General features: G+C 46.2%; 1 protein-coding gene across 1 annotated transcript in view; it reads right to left on the reverse strand.

The window, feature by feature from the left end:
• Window positions 1-20,407, reverse strand: part of LRRK1 (leucine rich repeat kinase 1) — a 79,047-nt gene that overhangs the window by 5,093 nt on the left and 53,547 nt on the right. Inside the window, exons 20-30 of the mRNA XM_009635044.2 lie at window positions 17,918-18,089; window positions 16,328-16,491; window positions 14,900-15,039; window positions 13,073-13,322; window positions 11,468-11,634; window positions 9,807-10,004; window positions 8,860-9,137; window positions 8,506-8,700; window positions 7,533-7,684; window positions 5,840-5,957; window positions 4,346-4,462 (exon numbers count right to left, since the gene is read on the reverse strand). Coding sequence (XP_009633339.1) covers window positions 4,346-4,462; window positions 5,840-5,957; window positions 7,533-7,684; window positions 8,506-8,700; window positions 8,860-9,137; window positions 9,807-10,004; window positions 11,468-11,634; window positions 13,073-13,322; window positions 14,900-15,039; window positions 16,328-16,491; window positions 17,918-18,089 — 1,951 coding nt within the window. The remainder of the gene's footprint in view (window positions 1-4,345; window positions 4,463-5,839; window positions 5,958-7,532; window positions 7,685-8,505; window positions 8,701-8,859; window positions 9,138-9,806; window positions 10,005-11,467; window positions 11,635-13,072; window positions 13,323-14,899; window positions 15,040-16,327; window positions 16,492-17,917; window positions 18,090-20,407) is intronic.

Raw genomic sequence — 20,407 nt, forward strand, 5'->3', positions numbered from 1 at the left:
GGGGGCCCGGGCCGGGCGCCCGCCTGCCGTGGCTATCGTCACGTCCCACGGACGGGAGCTGGTGAGAAGGCCACGGCTCACTGGGTCTCCAACTCCTCCGGCTCATCGCAGCGGTGCAAAATATGCTGTTAAACAGACTGGGAAATGGATCTCTCGGGAACAAAACTCCCCGTGACCTTGGGTCTATACCAGAAACTCCCCCATCTGTGAAGCAGATAAAACAATACCTACCTCAAAGGCCTTTCTATTTCCCCCCCGTGGAGCAATAAATGCTAAAACAAGACCCTTTGCCCAGGGCTTTTTTTTTGCTGTTGTTACAATCTCGCTGGCCTAAAGCAAAGCAAAATGCACAGAACCCGAGAGAGCCCTGCCAGCTGAACCGACCCGACCTCAGCCCTCCGCGGCGGAGAGCCCTGCCTCCCGGCATGCCCGGCACGCCAGCGCCGCTGCCCGCCTCTGCCACGCGGGACAGGGACTCGGCCTCACCCCTTGCTGCTCCTAAATGAAGGGAAAGCCTGTGCCCTTCCAGGCTGTGCCAGCCCTGGAAGATAGCTCCCAGGTTGCTTAAACCCAGAGGGGCCACAATCGGTACCTTGAATCGCTCTCAGGTATGGTGGGGCAGACAGCACAGGGGTAAGTATTGGTGTAATTGATAGCACCATTTGCAAGGCTCGTTAAGGGTCTTGGACAAAAGGACATTATCTGCATACAAAGTATGAGTAAAACCGTGAGTGTGCTGAGCCTGTATGACTAATCCAAATCACAGCAGAATTTTACTGTAATGGGAAAAACTAGGGAAGCAAGTGGAAAGTTGTGAAATGGGACTTGGACCATCGCGCAGTCCAGTCCCAATCCTCTAACCACTAATTAAAAGAAACCCAAATGGCCTGCAGCGTTCGGTGCCATGTCCCTGCTGCCATGTGGATCTGGTGCAAAAGGCTCCTGGATATGAGTTTGCCAGGGAGTTGCATCAATAGGTTGGAACATGGCACGAAGCTTCGCACAAGCTGGGTTTTGGGTTACTTTTTCTTTGGAAAGGAGTTCAATTCTTTAAAACAGAACAAAACAAAGCAGAACAGCCCAGATTTCTCTGGTGAAAACAGGCCAGCTTTTTCAGTCCAAAAGACCCTGCACAATAGGTATTTCTTACTCAAAATGGAAAATTTAAATTGCGATGGGAACATCTGAAATTAACCTGAACTGCTCCTAGCGTGACACAGGACACTACTAAAGCCTTCAGAGGTCTCTCTAATTTTGTCTCATTTGATTTGAAAATGCTGAGTTATCCAAGCACAGTCTTCTTAAAAAATATTTTGATTTCTTTGATTAGTGTCAGCTACTGCAGAACAGAATCCAGATTCCCTTTTGGGTTCCATAGGCCAAATTTCCCCGGCGCTGAGCAATCGGCACCATGACCGGGCAGAGCTGCGTCAGTGATCCCCACCCAGCTTTACCCATAATACCGACTGCCAAATTCTAGCCTGTCTGGAACAGCATGATGGTGCAAGCAAATCTGGAAGATATTTTATGCTTTGGGGCACTTATTACTCACTGCCTTGGCTATCGGGACCCGTTTCTAGCCAGCCACTGTTGTTATCTCTCTGCTTAAGAAATGAGGAGTAAGAACTGGAATGCTGAGAAATGCCCTCAACCTGCCATCCCTCGCCTGACCAAGACGAGGGAGCGACCCATTTCACAGAAGAACATGGCAAAGGCCGCTCACCCCCGGGTGCCACCCACTCACCAGACTTTATTAGGAGCCGGTGCAGCCGGGCAGCGAGGCAAAACTCTCCGAATTAGGGTATTACAACAGTGACCAAAGGCAGGCAGGGCAGCAGCCTCCAGAAACCTTAAGTAACTTTCTCAGAATTCATTTTCAACATTTGGGCTCCACGGAGAGCCAACAAAAACACACAGCAACAAAACTGCATTTGAAGTCTCCGTCCTGCCAGAAGCCCCACCGTGCCAGGGAGGAAGGGCTCCGCGCGGGGCTGTGACGGAATGCGATGTGCAGGGGATGCGCTGGCTCCAGACGTCCTGTCCTTGCAGCTAAGGACAGCGCAAGGCTCGGAGCCGTCGGGGCGGCTGCTCTGAGCAGGGTTAAAAAATGACACCACAGCCTTGGTCACCTCCTCCTCTCTTCCCCGCAGGCTCTGGCACTGCTGGCAGCGAACGCCGCGGCAGGCTGCAGCCCTTAAATGCAGCTTTTGTTTTCGTGTGTTCCAGGTTTTTCCAAGAGGCCAGAGGCTTGCATCCATTCAAATGTCTCTCTCCCTCAACATCTCTTTGTAAGAATCCTGCAAACCAATTCAGAAAGCATCTTGGTTTGCTCTTTTTAACCTGTTCGCTTATTTGGGGTTTTTTATTTATTTTTTTTTTTCTGAAAGGAAATTTACTGAAATTTTTATTGTTTGCCAAAAACAATGATACTGGTGACAGAAAGCACGCAACAAAAAAGCTTAATTTGTACAAGACTTTTCCTTGGCGGGCGAGTTTTGGATTCTGGGCCCCTCTCTGCTGCTTTTAAATTTCCATGATGCTTCCCTTGGATGAGAAACCAAGTTTTGGAAACTATTTCTTTTGGATCAGCCTTCCCAAGGCAGTCGTAAAGAATTCCCTTTCCCAGCAACATCCCTCGGCAATTCTCTGCCTGCTAGTTACCTCACATCTCATCAGCTAAAGGCCTTCTTCCCAGGGAGATGCGAGCAATTCCCTTCTCCGCTGGACAATGACGACTGTGGGATAACTCCGACCGAGCTCGCTGCGCCGTACAGTGAGTTTGACAAGTGTAAGCTTTCCACACTTAGGTTTGTTGGAAGAACTGGCTGTTTCGAAAAACAGTTTAGCTTCTCGCCAACCTGGTCTGCACATCCCTATGGCTGCTGCTCTGGCCATTTCACTGCCAAACTCATTCATAGAAAGGAGAGAGGAAAAAGTAAGTGCAATAAAGTGAGAAGGAGTGTGCCGAAGGGATGTGGATTTCTGGAAGGTTGGGTAGGGTCGGGGGAGGAAGGGAGGTGTCTAGACTCAATATTACTATTGTAGGGCCTGGCATTATTTATGACATTTTCTAGGCAAGCCACAAACTGAAAATAGAAACCAGGAGACATAAAGCCACTCGTAACCCCTGAGGAATGGCTTTGCAAGCTGTATGACAGTGGAAAAGCTGAAAGTGAAAGACTCGTTCGACCGTCCTGGACAGAACCTCAGGCAACATGAAAAAGAAATTTGCCCTACACACCAGAAATGAAACTCCCCGGCAGAGAAACGCTGCAGGTCTGGGAGCCAAAGAAAGCTGACAGATGCAGCCTCCCCGGCGGGTGAAATTCATCCCGGTGCCAACTTTGCATCTCTGCCCTACTTTAGTCCTGCTTACACCATGTTTGGAAACGAAGCAGTACACCTTACACCAACCATCTGCCTCGCATTCAGTTTGCAGCCATGCAGAAGTCCGAGCAAACGAGCCAGAAATGGGCAATAACGGGCATGTGGTATAAACCAGCTCCACCGTCGCTCCGACAGCTGCTCCATACTGAGCTTTTAGACACATACCAGTCTGCTGGCATTTGCAAAAACTACACAGCTACCAATAACGTTGGAACGTAATTATATGTTTTTACTTGAGGTGGCTGTAAGCAAACCGGAGGTAATTTAGCCTGAAAACAGTTTTTATACATCTCCCAAGACTTGCCCGCAATAGGCAGTCATGTCAGAGTTCTCTTGCCAGTTAACTGGATGTCAGCAATTCCAGAACTAGACAGATCATATGCAACTTTTGTTATTACCTTAAGAGTAATTACCCATATTACCTGTTAAGAGCTGGATGATCTAAGTGTTCTCATTCCAACCCAAAGAAGAAGTGTGGCTGAGCCCAGGGGATATTTAAAGACGACTGCGCACACCACCGACAGCACACACACACGCCAAGCAAAGAGAGGGCACAAGAGCTAGGATATACCCAAGTCCCTCATTAGCAATTAACGAATCTCTAATTATTGTTTCATGTCCTCTCCACTTTGCTTGATCAGCCTAAACCTTGTCTTCCAGTGATGTGGAAACACAGCTGGAAAACTTCCTTGCAGAGGAATTTGATCTATTTTGACTGTTTTCCCAGCAGGCTTGGAAGTGCCAGCCTTGGTCCCCTGCCTCAGGTTCTTGCCCACACCTCTGTCTTCTGGCAGAGGCACAAGGACCTGGAAACCTTCTCCTTGCACTGCCAAAATGTTCCTGGGCATTGCAAAGTCCTTCAACACTAGTGACAAGCCATGCAGGCTCTGGCAGCTCGGCCCGGCAGCAGATGTCTTAGTGTCACTAAGGTCCCTTTTTTCTGTAGGTCCTTCCTTACCTTTTTGACAACAGGCATGACGAGAAAGCAGCTGACGGTAGCAGGAGTGTCTAAACCCTTCTGCGGAGTCTTCAGAGGACACATGCCCTGCAACCCATACACAGAAATCTTCTGGTCCTGTGAAAGAGCACATAAAATCCCATAAATTTCAATCATCTTCCATGCTTTTCACATTTTGATACACAAACAAGATCAAATTGGTTCCCAAACCAGTTTTTACTTGTATTTTTCGATATCCAAAGCCTGGATTTCTCTTTGTTTCCCCTGGAGAGCGTTTGCTTTGTCTGCGGGTAGAAGGCAGGTACTGCCTTCCCCAGAACGAGCTGTGGGCAGTACATGCACTATCCAAAATCCACCAAAATCACCTCTATAGCTGTTCTATCACCGCATCTAAAAGCAGCATTTGACAACCCTGACTCTGTTGGGTTTTTTAATTTTTAAAAATCTTCCAAAAATAAAGGGACTCTCCCCCCCAACCCCAAACGTGTCAGGAGAATTGAAACATGCTGTATGTTATTTTGCATTAATCTGTCAATTCAAGGACAGCTAGAATTATATCGTATGTGGAATTACGCTTGCTCTACACCTCATAAATCTACTAGACCGACCTAGAGCCCCCAGCCTGGGGAACGGCAACGCATTTCATTTTGATCAAAAAGATGGATGTAAAATGCTGTAAGATTTCTGACTTGGAATTTTTCTGTATTACTTGTTATGAAGAAATAGGAATATTTGAACTTGACTTTTCAATTTGGGGACAGAAAAGCCCAAAATATCTTATTTTCCTACAGGGAAAAAAAGATCTGTACTCTCACTCGGCTCCGGCATCCATGCTGGGGTAGGGTGAATTAACCAACACAAATTATTTATTCAACAAGTGTGGCCTTTCTTCCTCTCTCTAAAACACTGAGCTTCAGGGACATTTCAATTTGTTTTAGCTATTTTTTGTTTGTTTTGTGTCAAACGACTGTGTCATAACCGGCTGAAACTTAACACAGCCCTTTCGGAGGAGCGGATGGGGCTCTGAGAATAAATCAGACATGCTCTCTCTTATTTTTTTAGCTGCAGTTTTCCACGGTGAACACAAAACTTGGGTACCCATTTTCCCACCAACTTTTCAAATCCCTTGGGCCTCTTTCAAAACCCCACCCTTAAACGCGTGGTTTCTTTCACTGCTTCCCTTTATCGCCTACAGATAAGGACATTTCCCAGATGAAACCCTGGGCACAGATACGCTACAATCCAGAGAGTTTCGCCTCGGAAAGTCGAGGTTCCCACGGTCGCTTCGACCATCGGGAGGCACGATTTTGATCCAGGTAGCAGCTAAGGAACAGGCAGAAACCACACACCCGGAGACCGCAGATGCAAAGTCGCGCTGCCCATCTGAGGCGCCCGTTGTCTCAAATGCTCTTAGCTTTACTAATTTAATTGGCTCTTTCTCTTCGTTTGTGCCTCTTCTAACGAGGCCCCCTCTTGAGCGGGGCGAACGCTCACCTCCGTGGCAGCCCAGAGGGCATTCTGAAATTTTAGTTGGCAGCACAGCTTCATTCCTGGGCAGCTCATCCTCTCCACTTCTATGACTCCTTTCTCCGGATTCACCACCGTGTAGTTTCTGAAAGGAGCACAGAACAGTTTCCGATAGCCGACATTTGGGCTGCAAACCGCTACGGGACGGTACTCGGCACTTTTGGCCAAGCCTTCACACGACCGCAAGACTCTCCACCCCTCCAAACGGTCTTCGTAAAGGAAGAGAAATACAGATGTGCCACAGCTCTTCCTCAGGGGGCAGATATGCAATTGCTTCTGTGAAGATTTAAACCTGGCTATCTGGCTTTGCGCGGAAATGGATTAGGAGAACTTACGTGGTCTGTTACTATAATTCAGCTGCGAGACAAGCAGCTCCAGCTGAACAGCAGTAATTAATAGCTGGGAGGTCTTAGCCCATCTTGCCCATTAGGTTCTCAAGAGAATACGGGCTTGCTCTCCAAGTTCACTGCCTCAGTATTATCTGGCTTCATTACTTATTCTGGTACATGAGCAGAAGAGCGCGATTCGTTCAAATAAGAACAAAGATCTGTAACCCAGTAAAGTAATTTATCAACATGACTAATTAATATTTTTGTAACTAAGAGGATTTTGTTTGTTTGGGGAAGTTTACGGGGTTTGGGTGCGTGAACAATAACTGGATATTCACAACCACATCTGCGAGCCCCAGATGTTTCACCAACTGTGGCACAGGCAATTACAGATCCTGAAATCTGTCACATAAGTAATTTGTTATTCAGCAGTCTCCAGCAAGCGGATTGTCCAGTCAGGAAGCAGATTCGCTGAGATATATTGCTGTGAATATTTGGCCAACATCCACCTATTCAAAATACATCTGTGAGTCCCATGTGCTTCACCAGTTTTAGCAGGAAGAGTTACACTCTCTGCACTGAACGACTGACCAGGCACCGCAAAGAGCAAAGCCGATCGCTCATGAACAAATCATGTGCCGTTCCCATTAGGTTAATGGTTACAAATAATGAACGCATGCATATAAAATTCAGATCGGTTTGTGAACGTTTCCAAAGAAGATTTGGGCTATAAAAACCAGTCACATCCACAGAAATAAACCTAACTAGCCATGCGTCACATGTGGCTGAGCAAAATACCATCATCTCAGTCGCAATTTAATAACATTTAGAGCACATGCCTGCCCAGTACAGCACACATTCTGCTGGCGGTGCACACTTGGATGCACACACAGCTTCAGGCATGTGGTTAACTCCTGATGATTTCAATAGGATTTAAGCATGTGCTTAATTGCTTTGCAGAACAGAGATGGAACTGCAGTCTCAATTAGGAAAGGTTTAGTGTTAAATGGCCTCATTAGGAAAGGCAGAACACGTCTGTTCTCATGTGCAAATGCTCCATCCTGTGTGTGTGAATCATTACACTGCCCTAATCTTCTCCTCATATTAACTGAAGCAGAGTTAAGCTCATTAAATATCCTTTATAAAGCAACCACTGTTCCCAATTAAAAGAGTTTGGGAAAACAGTGTTCACCGTATCCTTGGCATTCACCCAAACTCACTTTCACCTTCTTTACCTCCCTCCCAGAGGCACAAGTGAAGACGCTGAAGGATTTTTACTTAAAAAGAAAAAAAGAACAAAAGGAAGAGATTGCTAATATGAGCCCTCTCACCTGGTGTCTTCCTTCCCATCCCAGAACACCACGGTGTACTCCTGTCCTTGGGAGCAGAAGAAGGAAGACTGCTTCCCACAGGATAGCAGGTACATAAATGTTGCAAAGGTAGGATCTTTCATCTGTCCTACCACAGAAATGGCCAACGGACGCTGTGGGGAAAGGAAAGGAGAAAGACGAACGTCACACCAGAGCTGGAGGTCCAGATGAAATAAAAGAATCATAATAATCATTATTTATTAAAGCTAGAGAACCAAAAAGTAGGACTTCTTTAATAAATGCTTCTGCTTTCTCAAATCTACACCAAATTCTCCTTATAAATCCCACCTGCTCGGTTCTTAGCATCCTTCGTACCCCAGGCACTGAAGACAAACCTCTTCTGTACTTCCATGGTTTGGTCTGTGTTTCTCCTACACATTTCATTGATTAATTTCTTCAGGTTTATGAATTTTGGAAGCTGACCCGCTGCCATGACAGCGTCTAGCTGTTTGTGAGCCAAGCTGACCTTTGTTTGAAGGACAGAAGCTCTGAAATGCCAACTTGCAATTAGTGAAAAACGTAATGCAGCATAATCCTTTCCTCATTCTTTGAACTTTTTTCTTCCTCATACCGCCTCTTATAATCTTGGGGTTTTGAAGTCTTCGCAGCTACACTCACAGCATGATATTGTGGCTGTTTCTGGAAATTACGGGTAACATCTTGCCCTGGTGAAATCAATAGCTTAACTGACACTGACGTCAAGGGACCTTCATGTCACTGCAGATGTCTAAGGCCACCAATCTGCCACAGCCTCGTTCATAAAACTCTCATTTAAGTCAATCGAAGTTCTAAGTCATATCAGCAGGAGGGGTAAATGGGCAACTGAGCTGTTCTGCTGTACTGAGAGCAAGCCTAGCTCTCCTGTGTGAAGAAGGCTGCCAGATCCCTGTAGCTACACGATCAGAAAACACCGGTCAGGAGGGTTGTCTTGTACCTTTTCTGGCTTAGTGTCCCAACACTCCATCATGAGTGCCTGCATCCTATATAGCTGCACCTCTTCCGGCTGCCCAAGAACAGGACGGATCCCTTTAGACAGCTTCTTTGCAATCTGGAGCTGGTGTTGTCCTAACACAGGCCGCTGACCAGACAGCAGCTCATACAGGACCATCCCATATGAGAACATGTCAACCTAGAGCCAGAAACAGAGAGAAAAAGCCAGGGCAAACTTCCCTTGGTGGGTGGAGAGGAGAGCGAGGAATGCCATGGTGCACACCATGCACGTATAAGGGAATCGAGCCCCATGCATGAAGCCGGCCACCCACTGCGCCCATGGATACACCACGCTTACCTTCTCATCGTAGACTATGCGAGGCCTGATCTCAGGAGCTTGGTAGCCCGGCGTGCCTTCCACACCAAGCGCGCCTTCGTGGAACGACTGCCGGGAGATGCCGTAGTCAGAGAGTTTGATGTTGACGTGTTCTTTGACGTCCAGGGACCACACCAAAATATTGTCCGACTTCAGGTCGCAGAAGATGATGTTCTTCTTATGCAGGTAGGCGAGGCCTGTTACAATCTGATACGCTATTTTGTGTGTCAGCATGTGTCCCAGCGGCACAAAGGAAGACCCTGGCACAAAGGAACAGCCTGTCTTCAGTTCTTGAAATTGCAATAACTGCTTCCCTCTCCCCCCCCGCCTTTCTCTTTCTTTTTTAAGCAATAACTAACAACCTTTTAAAACATCACTCAATGCCACGATACGAAATGACACTGTTCTTGTTACTATATGCGCCTGACAGTTCTATTAGATCCTTTTTTTAAACCCTTTCACTTCTAGACCCCTGTATCTTCTGGTGAAAATTACTGTTTGACTGAAAGTTGACACAAAGCCAAGGTGCCAAGAAGGTCAGATGGCCTCCACCTATCTTGGAATTGGCGTCATTCATTTGACAGCGACAGAAATACAGATAATTATGAGAGAATTGAGAGTGCCAGACACCCATCTGCAAGGGAAAGAACACAGCATTACCCACGCAGCACTGAAGTGAGATGCACTTCTTATAAATTTGCAGAGAAATTGAAAATCCAGGTCTCCAAAGTAGTTTTGAAAATCCTGAGCATCAATTTTTACTAGGTTCCCAAAGGCATAGTTTAAGAGCCATTCCATCCCTCCCACTTCCCCTAGTCTGGAAAAAAATCCCCTTCAGTAAATGAAGCAGTAATTTAAATGTTGTTGACCATTTGTCACTACCGTGACTCGGAGAGCGAGCTCTCCCAGGAGGGAGACCCTGGTTTTACCTTTGGAGTTTTCAGACAATACGGTGGTGAGGCTGCCCAGCGGGGCCAGCTCTAGGGCAAAGCAGAGAGGATGGATGCTGATGCCAATGAGGGAGACGATGCAGGGGTGTTGCAGCGAGTGGAGCATGCTGGCCTCCTGGCGAAACTCGGAGAAGTTCTTCATGGCATCCATGGCTCTCAGGTGTTTCAGCATGGTATCTGGCAAGACACACCACCCTCTTCTTACTCCCCAGCTGAGAAACCAAGTCAGAAACTCTTTGGAAGGTGCTAATCACTGAGCAAATGCTGCAGGAGGAAGGCAGCTCGTGGGGTTATGCCAACAGCAAGGTTTTAAGTTGCATCCTCATGTTGATGCATGAGCCACTAACAGACCTGGGCTATAAGCAGGATATATATACAGCAGCAAGTGCTCCCTTGGTCCTTTAACAGCAGCCTTGAGCGTGTCTGGCACACACCGTTCCCATATATCTATCACCTGGATGATTTTGGAAAACTCATGCTGTGCTTTTTAAAGCAGGGACTCTCTGGGTGTGGATGTCACACTGCAGCCTCTTTGGTGGAAGGACTCTTCCCCTCACTTCCCTGCCAGAAGAGGGACCCTTCACAGTAATGGTCCTTCTGCCATGGGACACCACAGGCTGCTCAGGCAAGTCTGGTCTTTCTGAAGGTTATTTGTCACTGGGACAGCAGCTGGCCTCTTCCACAGCTCAGGGGCTCACTGCATCCTTCCCTAACAAGGAGGGAAGGGAGGCACTTTCCCTTCCCTTTGTCCGTGGACTGAGGCTCTGCTGGAAACCTGTGCTCGACAGCCGGCACATGCAGCACGAGAGCCTGTCCCTGCCTGGAGGAGCTGGCAGGCTGAGCAGGATTTCCAATTTGCTTTCTGTAGCTGCTGGCACAGATGGAGTAAAAGGCTTATTCAAAGGTGGAGACTCGCAAGTCCTTAGTGCAAACCTATGCAAATCCACACTTCTCATTGCCAAATAGCTTGGGAACAGGAGGTGAAATCTTGCCTTCCACCCCAATCAAGAGCTCTGCCTTGGCACCTTGTGAGTCCACCCATTGACCTGCAGGAGAGAAGTTTCCTGCAGTGCCAATGACTTAGAATCACAGAATAGAATCATAGAATCATTTAGGTTGGAAAAGACCTTTAAGATCATCAAGTCCAGCCATTCCCCTAACCCTGCCATCCCACCACTAAACCATGTCCCGGAGCACCTCGTCTGCCCGGCTTTTAAATAACCCCCAGAGACTCGACCCCTTCCCTGGGCAGCCCCTTCCAGTGCTTGACAGCCCTTTCTGTGAAGAAATTTTTCCTAATGTCCAACCTAAACCTCCCCTGGAGCAACTCGAGGCCGTTTCCTCTTGTCCTATCGCTTGTTACCTGGGAGAAGAGACCAAATAGAATCATAGAATCATTTAGATTGGAAAAGACCTTTAAGATGATCGAGTCCAACTGAACTTCCATCGCTACAAGCGGTTTCGTGAAGGACTCTTTAAGATGCATCCTCCTCCACAGAAACATATAAATTTTGCTATATATTTCAAATCTGTATTTAAAGAGGTGCTGCCAGCACTTTGGAGAGCGAAGGCTCTTTGGCCTTAGCTTGGGATCGCAGACTGCAAGAGCCTATTCCCGATGCCGATTCTGTGTACTGTACCTGCAGCTGACGTGGGAGAACCCTTGCATTTTTTAATCTGAAATCTCTTCACAGCCACCGGTTTTCCTTGGTATCGTGCCCGATATATAATGGTCCCACTTCCACCCTGGCCAAGAACATTGTTTTCATTTTCACTGCATTCCAGTTTGCTATTTTCCAGGAACAGTCTGCCAAGAAGAGATTGGGGCTTTTTAATTAAAAGTTTCAAAGACATTGTGAATTCCTATTTGCAATGTGATTTCCATTTTCACAAATCCCTCATAGGTTCTTGCCTTATCTCCTGAGAGGACTGGATCACCTAAACTACCTTGGCCATCTCAATGTGCTCTATGCTGGCTCATGTACAATAGATTTCTCGCAGAAAAAAGGAACTTGGGCAAATAAGCAAAAAAGGCTTCTTATTAATTTATCCCACAAGAATCAAATAGATCTGGAAAGATCATAAGCTCCTTTTCCAAGCAGATGACACAGGTACAGATATTTGTACCATTTATCTGTACTAATGATTTTTTTGCTTCATTTACCTCCTGTTCCTCTTTTCTCCGCTGAGGCAGGACAGGATGTTTATGAACAGCCCCACACTCTGAAACCTGATTATTCAAATCAGCTTACGGTTCCCAGGCTGCAATTCATCATTTCCCCACTCTTCCAGAGACTACTTTTACAGCTGTTCACACTTCAAACATCTCCACTCGCCTCGCACCCGTCTAATAAATCTCTGGGAGATAGCACTGCGAGGAGGGCTGCCGTGACGAGCCGATGGGGCGTTTGCCAGCAAAATGACCCCCAGAAAGGCACACAGGGGCCAGTGGGAGCACAGAAAGCTCTGACAGCAGCCAAGGGGACACGGTTTGGTCTAGAGGTCTCACGGCTCTTCATCGGGCACAGAAAGGTCTGAGAGAGCGCGAACCAGACGAGACACGGCTCTCCTCTCCTGCCTGCTGTCAGGAGGTCTCTGCTCTGCACGCTAAGTAAGAAGGGGTGTAAGACTGAACCCATCTGGGAATGCAGTTAAGCAGCTTAAAGATTTGGCAGGGCTGCTATGGGTAGGGAAGAGCTGTTTCAGCTGTTCAGGACTGCCACACTACTACAACACATCCAACAGCCCTCAGCCAAGCAGGAGCCTCGACTCAGTGTGAATTCTCTAGTGGTGCGTATATAAATTCACTCACCCACAGGCTCTTCGAAACTAAAGGCGATTTCAGTGCCAATCTCATGACGCAGCAGCACTTTCTTTTGGTTTATCCCATATTAAAATCTCCATTCTGGGATCCCAGAAAGACTCCAACTACAGAAAGCCCTGGCCAGAGTGTTGGGCAATGCAGGTCAGCTGTGGCTTTAAAAAGGGGCTTTCACATGGCACCACGGTGATCTCAGAGGACCCCCCAAAGTGACGACTTGGGTCAGCACATGACAATTGTCTAAGCAAGTGTGCTGACCACCAGGAGTGCAGTTTAGGATGAACTGCCAGAGCAGAGATTGAGAGTGGATGAATTTATCTCCCGTGGTCAGTATGTTCCTCTAGCAGAGGGGACTTTGGAAAAAAATCCAACCGAATTACATAGGTACACTGAAATGTAAGCAAAGGCTATCAAATAACATTACCTGGCAGGAAAATCAGTCATGAAAAGCTCTGGGACCAGCTCTTGGAGAGAAACGGGGATGTGAGGGTGATTAGGACACGTGATGTAGTCCAGTTCAATGGCAGTCAGGACACAGTCCTCCATGTTAAAGTACTGCGCGTCCTCCACCTTCTCACCACACTCATTCTCCTCCGGCTTGGAAGCTGCACAGATGTGGCAGGGCACGTACTGCTCCATCAGCAGCGTGCCATCACTCTCGGTGGCCGTGAGCGCTTCAAAGCAAGCAAGCAAACAGAAAACAACGTAACCCACACAAACTGAGAAAGAACAGCAGCTCCTAGTGCGTTCACATGTCTAGAGCCACCACCTGGATCCACTGGCTGAAAATGGTCAAGCTCATGAAAGCGGCATTTTACTGCAGTGTATTGACTGGGATAAGAAAATAGCTATAAAGTATACACAAATGGCAAAGTATACACAGATAGCAGGGACAGCCCTGGGGAGACAGGACTGTTAACATACCAGCTACTCTGCTTGGGTCATGGGGAACACACAGGCTTGCGAAGAAAATATATTCAGGACCAGTAGAAATGAGAAGTATATGAATAAGGCACCGGAGAGAACCTCCTACTTGCTGGGTGTCTATGTGTGAGCTGCACAGAGGGATCACTGCGTACCCTGAAGGGCATGACCGTGCAGGAGAAGGATGGCAGCGCTGAGGTTGCCCAGCAGCTCTGGACACGTCTGCTTTGCAAGACTGCAAGCTGCCAGATGGCTTCAGGTGGATGGGATGGCATGGGAATGGGAATGGGAGTGGAGCGGGAGGCACGGCACGCTGCGCTTGGGCTGCGCACTTCAGGTGCAGGCTGGGAGCAAGCACCCAAGTCAGGAACAGAGTTACTGTGGGCTCCCTTGTGAGCAATGTTTTCAGCCTCTCCGGGGCAAACGTGGATTCTACCAAGACTAAACCTTTGGGAGGTTCACACCTCTGCCACTAACTACAGAGGGATTTTGGGGTGACAGGCTCCGTTAAATGTCTACAATTTGGCAGGGTGAATACAAGCCATAGCCTTTGAATTCACGACTCCTCTCAAGCTCCAGCGATCAATGTTATCATTATTTTAATCCAAAGGCAAATAAAATCTTCTTTTATCTTCATAACACACAGAACATGAATACGTGAGAGTGCACAACTGTTTCCTCCAGAGCGCCTCCAATTAAGAGATTTTGGCACCATCTTCTAGACCAGTGTGGGACAACAAAGAACAGTTCAGGTTTTGTTTTGGTTTTAAACAAAGTGTATTGGGGTTGCAAACAGCCCGCTGGGTAACAGCAGGATCTGTGCTGATCACAGGAAAAACAGCTGCAGGAGTCAAGGAAGTTACCTTGGCAGAGAGTCCTTGGTGTCACATTCACTCATGCCCCCCACATCACAATTTCATAAATTATAGGGTGTTAGAAACGGTGGGCAAGTGCTGATCCCAGCTGATGCCAAAACGAGTTCTGCCATCAAGGGACAGTGCCAAATAGTTTGGGCCAAATCCTGTCCCTGCTGTGAGCACTGGAAGAATCTCCTGAGCTCTTACGGAAGCAGGTCCTGTTGGAACTGTAATGTTTCACCTGTGCTTGCTGTGACTGAAAGATGGAATGTCTAGACCAAGGTGTGCTGGCAAATAATCTTGATCTGTCTGCAGGTTATCAGCTTTTCTCAAGCTTTATTGGCTTGAGACTGTCAGAGCCTGAGGGGTCTTCAATTAACACACAATATTGTGCACCTGGAGAGCTCCGTCAAAGAACCTTCTGTTAAAAAGACATAATACTGCACAGAAAATTACAGTAGTTCTCTTACCGGGAAACCACTGGTCTATCAAAGAGTTGACATGATCTGTGATGAACGCCATTGCTGAAAAGTCTCTCACTTCTGACTGGCAAATGATTTTAATTCCACCACTTTTTTTCTTTTTCCAGTTCACATCAGAAGACTCGACGCTGTGTAAGAAAGCCAAAAGAGAGCCACATGAAGCTTTTGTGAAGTATCAGTGTCAACAAACTCTCCTTCTCGCAGGAAACCTGAGTAACATCATAACACGTCGTTCGTAAGTCATCAAAATAAAAAGCAATCTAGCTTTGAGGGTGATTTTCAGTTCCGTCTGTTCTGCAAATGACTTTCAGAAGAGAATTCTTGCACAGAAGTGCCAGTTGCTCACAATGGGTCAATGCTACGGAAGGTCAGACCCAGAGAAAACTCTGGCCTAAATGAACTGAGTACGATGGAGAGTTTTGACAGAAATGCCCCATGCAGAAAGATGGAGGGTTAGGAGTTTTAAAAATCAGTAATAAAACTCTAGTGCCATAATAATCACCATCATCATCATCATCAAACTTCCAAAAACTGTTTGGAAAAGTCTATCGACATAACATTTTTTGTGCAATTCCCACAAAAAGCCCCAAACCAAACAAATCCTTTAATACAAAGAGCTGAGTTCTGTAACTCCCTGAAGTACACGGGAAGATAAGAGTATGACCACCACCATGGTCCAGAATCAAGGCTTCCAGCCTGTGATTTGCAATGTCTGGGTCCAAGTGTCTGCTCAGCTGCAGACTGCCTAGATGAACTCAGGAAAAGTCACTGTGCCCTTCTGGTCTCCAACCATGCAACAGCACCAATGGCTCCTCCCTATCGTGCCAGGGACTGGAAGAGCAAATGCATCTGCAGATACTACAAAGATGAAAGTCTTAGTTGGCTGCCTACTCTCTGCATTTGTGAAAGACTGTGGACAGTAGGTTTCCTTCAGGCTTGCAGCCAGTGGACGCTCTGCCTTGGCCATCTTAAACCAGTTAGCCATGGTCCCTGTGGCACGCAGTTGAATAGCACAGAAGCACCTCCATTGATCTGGATTACTGCCACACAGTGGTGAAGTTTTAGGATTCAGTGGAAAACTCACTAACGTAAGGAAATCTTTGCACGTGAAAATGCATGATTTTAGGCTGGCAAAGAGTTCTGCTCTGAGTATCACTTACTGTTTTCAGGCCTCTTCCCATTTGTGGCTGCAATAACACATAAGGTTGATGTATTCAGAACTGCCAAACAATCAGGTATTCATCATTTTTGTCACCAGTTGTTACCCGATGAATTATGTCTGTTAGAAGAGCCTCCTCTTCTACTGACGAGTGAGCATATAGCATGAGTCAGGCCCATTCATCTCCATTCAGGTGATGGGTTTCATACACTCTATTAGTCCCCTGTCACGCATGCTGCATTACGAACACAAATTACCTAAGATAGCCTCCATCAAAGGTAACGAACAGACCTTCCTGCCAGTAAACAGTGTGAGTCCTTTTGACTCGGAACGTGCTGCAGCGGTTCCTTTGAGTGCCTGTGAAGCTGTAGATGGTCACCTTTTTGTTCCTTGTCTTGGTGTTCTTCTTGTTTTCAAAAAGCTGAAACAAGCAGAAAAGCATGAAAATCATTAATTATTGAAATGTCTCCGAAGGATGTTGGTTTTAATCAAGCAAAAAGGTGACTTCTTTTTCTGGCCTTCACGGGTGCTATCGTATCTTTTCCATTAAAGAGCAACTTGTGCTCATAAAAAAAATATCTTGCAATGGAATGAAAATATATACAGTAAAAGCTGGTTTTGCAGCAATGGAAATATTTTTCATGCCACTCAAAAAGGAACCATTTCATACCAGCAAAGTTAATTCTGTAACTGTGACATTTGTTATATGAATTCCACATTTGCTAAAGTCTTATAAACCTAAAGAAGAGCTAAATGTTCTAGTGAATGATGAAGTCTGCCCTCAATGTAGAGAGTTAACTTTTCCACCTGCCTCAGTGGGAGGAAGATGGCTTTTCTCCAAGACACTTCAAACCAGCACTTAGAGCAAAATGTATTTTTGTTTTAAAATCACCAAAGACTTAAATCTGCAGAACTCCACTGTACTCATTGTACCCGTCTCCAGACGGGTCTGACGCCTGGGATCCTTTCCATTTGCTTCAGTGAGGACTGGATGAGGTCCCTAGCAAAGGTGCTCTAGGGTTATGTAGTGCCCATGAGGATGGAAGCGAGGGGTTGCCGGGACAGCCCGTTAAAACAGGTAAAGTCATTACATGGTCTGAGAAGCCTGGAACACAGAGGACCTTCCAAACCCAGGTATCATGTTTTCCATGTTCTGTACATCAACGACAGAACGCAGTTCAAATGGATAGCTGTTAAGAAGATACCACAGTAGTACTAAAAATATTTTGCAAGTATTTATTACCATTTCCAGCAGGGCTATATTTTCAGATATAAGCTGCTGCAAAAATATGGACTGTAACAACATCAAAATTCACTTAGCTTTCAAAACCTTACAAAAGCTACTTTAATGATATGCATACCCCTTGCACTAACAGGGTGCCTGCTTGCACCCATTATGGCAACAGTCCTGTAACAGTCTTCTCATTTAAACCCATATAGATTCAGATAGATGACTTGGGTGGAACTATTCCAGATCTCCACTGGCAAATGATGTGAGCCGAGTCTGGCCCAGTGGAATGGTCATGGACAAGAGCCGCGGACAGAACTCCAATTACTTGTAACTGGAAGATGCTGGAGGTACTGAGACCTTCCAGGGGATCATGTTATAAAGAGGCCATGGAGAACGCAGGCTTTCTTCCCCAGTGCCAATTTGTTGTTCTAAATGACACCTACTGTGAAAACAGAATCAGATTTTGATTGCAGAGTCTCACCTCTCCCTATTTACTCAAATAATGTTATTGAAGCCTGTGACTGAAGCAAGCTGGATGCGAAGAGACACCCACCTACGCTTATACTGAACAACTTTAGCTGTCTTCTTTTGCTTGCAGAGAGATAGAGTAACCTACCTGGAGGTCCATCTCCGCCAGGCTAATTAGCATTCGGGCTATGAATCTTTGCCAAAAGCCAACGGGGACAAAACTCATCTTGAAGACCCTCTGGACTGTGTTTGTGGTCTGGTGGCAGAGCCCATGGATATCTAATGCTGGCTTAGTAGGAAGCAGATGAGGGAGGAGGTAGCTGAAACACATCAAATTCAACAGCTCAAATTTTAGCTACAGCTTGTAACAGTGAGTACATTGTTACTGGATAATAAGGCGATTCAGTCTCCAAAGAGATTTTTAATGGCACAGCCTACTGCAAATAAAAAAGCTTTTAGACTAAAGGTGCTGCAGCAATACATGAAGAAATTAATTGACACTATGGAAGCAAGCAGAGGCAAAACAGACATTACATAATTCAGCCAGGGCTATTGGACGGGGCTAAAATTGATGTAATGAGCAGGACATTTGTGTAATCACAAATTAAATGCATTAAAATACAAGAGCCATTAGAAGAGCTGTGATGCTGGGACTCATTTTTTGGTATCTTTACTACTCTGTCTGGTAGTAAGCAGAGAATTACAGCTGTGCTCCTATGTGGAACAGAAGGTAAATGCAGAACCAACCTACAGCAGCTCAGCTTCAGTAAGTCCAGAAGGTGGGGAGAGGAGGTGTCGCGGGAGGTGGCAATGAGGTAGCTACAGGCTGCAGGGACTGGACTGCTCCGGCTCTCATCCCAATCCCAGAACGAGAGCATCTTATGGACCAGAATGACAGGGTTTCCTGCTGCACCATTCTGCAGCTGATGGACTCCCTACCACATCCCTGACAAATGCCTAGGGCGAGAGCTCCCTTTGCCAGACTGATGCCAGCAGAGAGATCACGTGTCTTGCTCCCGCAGTCAGGTTATTAAGTTCTTTGCCCAAGCATGGAGGAGACTCAGTGCCATCCGAATCTGACCGGTCAGAAGTAACAGAGCTATGTTAGAGGTCCTATGTGTAGAGGACCACATAGTTTTCAAATTCTTTTCAGATCTCCCAGTAAGCACAGAATATTTATTTGTCCTGATCTTTAGTATTTGGGAAGCTCAAGCCTTTTGGAAGACTAGAACTGTTTTGAAAACTATGAGCTTATGGCTCTCAATACCTGCCAACAAATCTCTTGACAGTGATACTCTTATGTACCTAATACATTCCACAATGCCTACACGATCAAAACCCTTATTTGCTTATAAGCAGAAACACTGCTGATTTAGCAGCGTTGAGCTTGAGAAAATGTGTCAGCATCTGGGGCTCATCGTTGATGGGCTTAATGACAGCATTGAGGCACATGGCCAAGGGACTTGACCAAAATAACAGTGGCAGGGACTAGACACGCAACTGGAACTAATGCTGGATCCAAATCCAATGCTTTAAGACTATCACATTTTCTCCCTAGCAGCTGCAGTATTCTGTAAAATCTGAAATATCAGCTCAGAAAACCCAGCCATCACTAGACAACAGCTCTCTCCATATGTCACAGTCCATAACATCTGATGACATTTTACATGATCGAATTATCTGTTCCACGAAACATCTTTGGAATGTGAAACTGATAAAAATTTCTCATCACTTATAAATTACAATCAGAATGGTCATACTTTCAACCCTATTTCCACAAGCAGAACAAAGCTAAATTACACGCATCTTAGGCAGAAAAGTGGAGCGCATCAAACTGAAAGTTCTTGCTCTATAAAGGTAGTGGATGCATCATATGACAGCCAATAAATTTTCCTCAGCACATCCAAGAACGGGTCTAGGAGTATAAGGCGGCCAGTGAGATCCTTCTGGATCACAACCATATAGTGGATTATAATACAGATGGTGATTCGATGCTCTTGAACAAGAGCCAATGCAAATTTTGAAAATATGTGAAACGTGCCCCCATCCACCCTCTCAGAACAGAAACTGGCAGCTGCTTTCTCTACTGACTGCACAGAAACCCTATCTGGCAATCTAGACAATAATTGCAGCAGCGCAGTAACAAATAACTGCTCTGTGTCTGGCTAGTACATTAAATTAATCCAACCTGCTATAGCTACAGTCCATCAGTGGGAAGAATATTCTGCTAATGTGGCTTGGATCGCTCTAAAAAAGATTGGGCAGGCCATGAAAAAGCACTTTCCTTGTTCCCGAGGCACAGACAATGTAATTGCCTTGGAGAAAAATGGCAGATAGTGACAAGGAGTCCAAAAGGCATTTTGGACTAAGCAGAAACATTGCTGCTTTATCTGTGTTAAGCCTGAGAAAATTTGTTGGCATCCGGGACTGGATAAGTGACAGGCATAATGACAGCGCGGAGAATGCTGCACTTGTGCTGGCATTCAGAGCTCCCGAGAGGCTCAGGGCGATGCAGCCGTGCTGTCCTGGAAGGGCAAGGAAGTGAAATGCAAATGCCACATCAAAAGTGCAATACAACTATGGTTTCACCGTTAACGCAACAACGGGCTGTCGCCAAGCAGACGGGAGAGAGAAAAAT

The sequence above is a fragment of the Egretta garzetta genome, unplaced genomic scaffold (assembly GCF_000687185.1).
Source record: "Egretta garzetta isolate BGI_Z169 unplaced genomic scaffold, ASM68718v1 scaffold322, whole genome shotgun sequence".
NCBI lineage: Eukaryota > Metazoa > Chordata > Aves > Pelecaniformes > Ardeidae > Egretta > Egretta garzetta.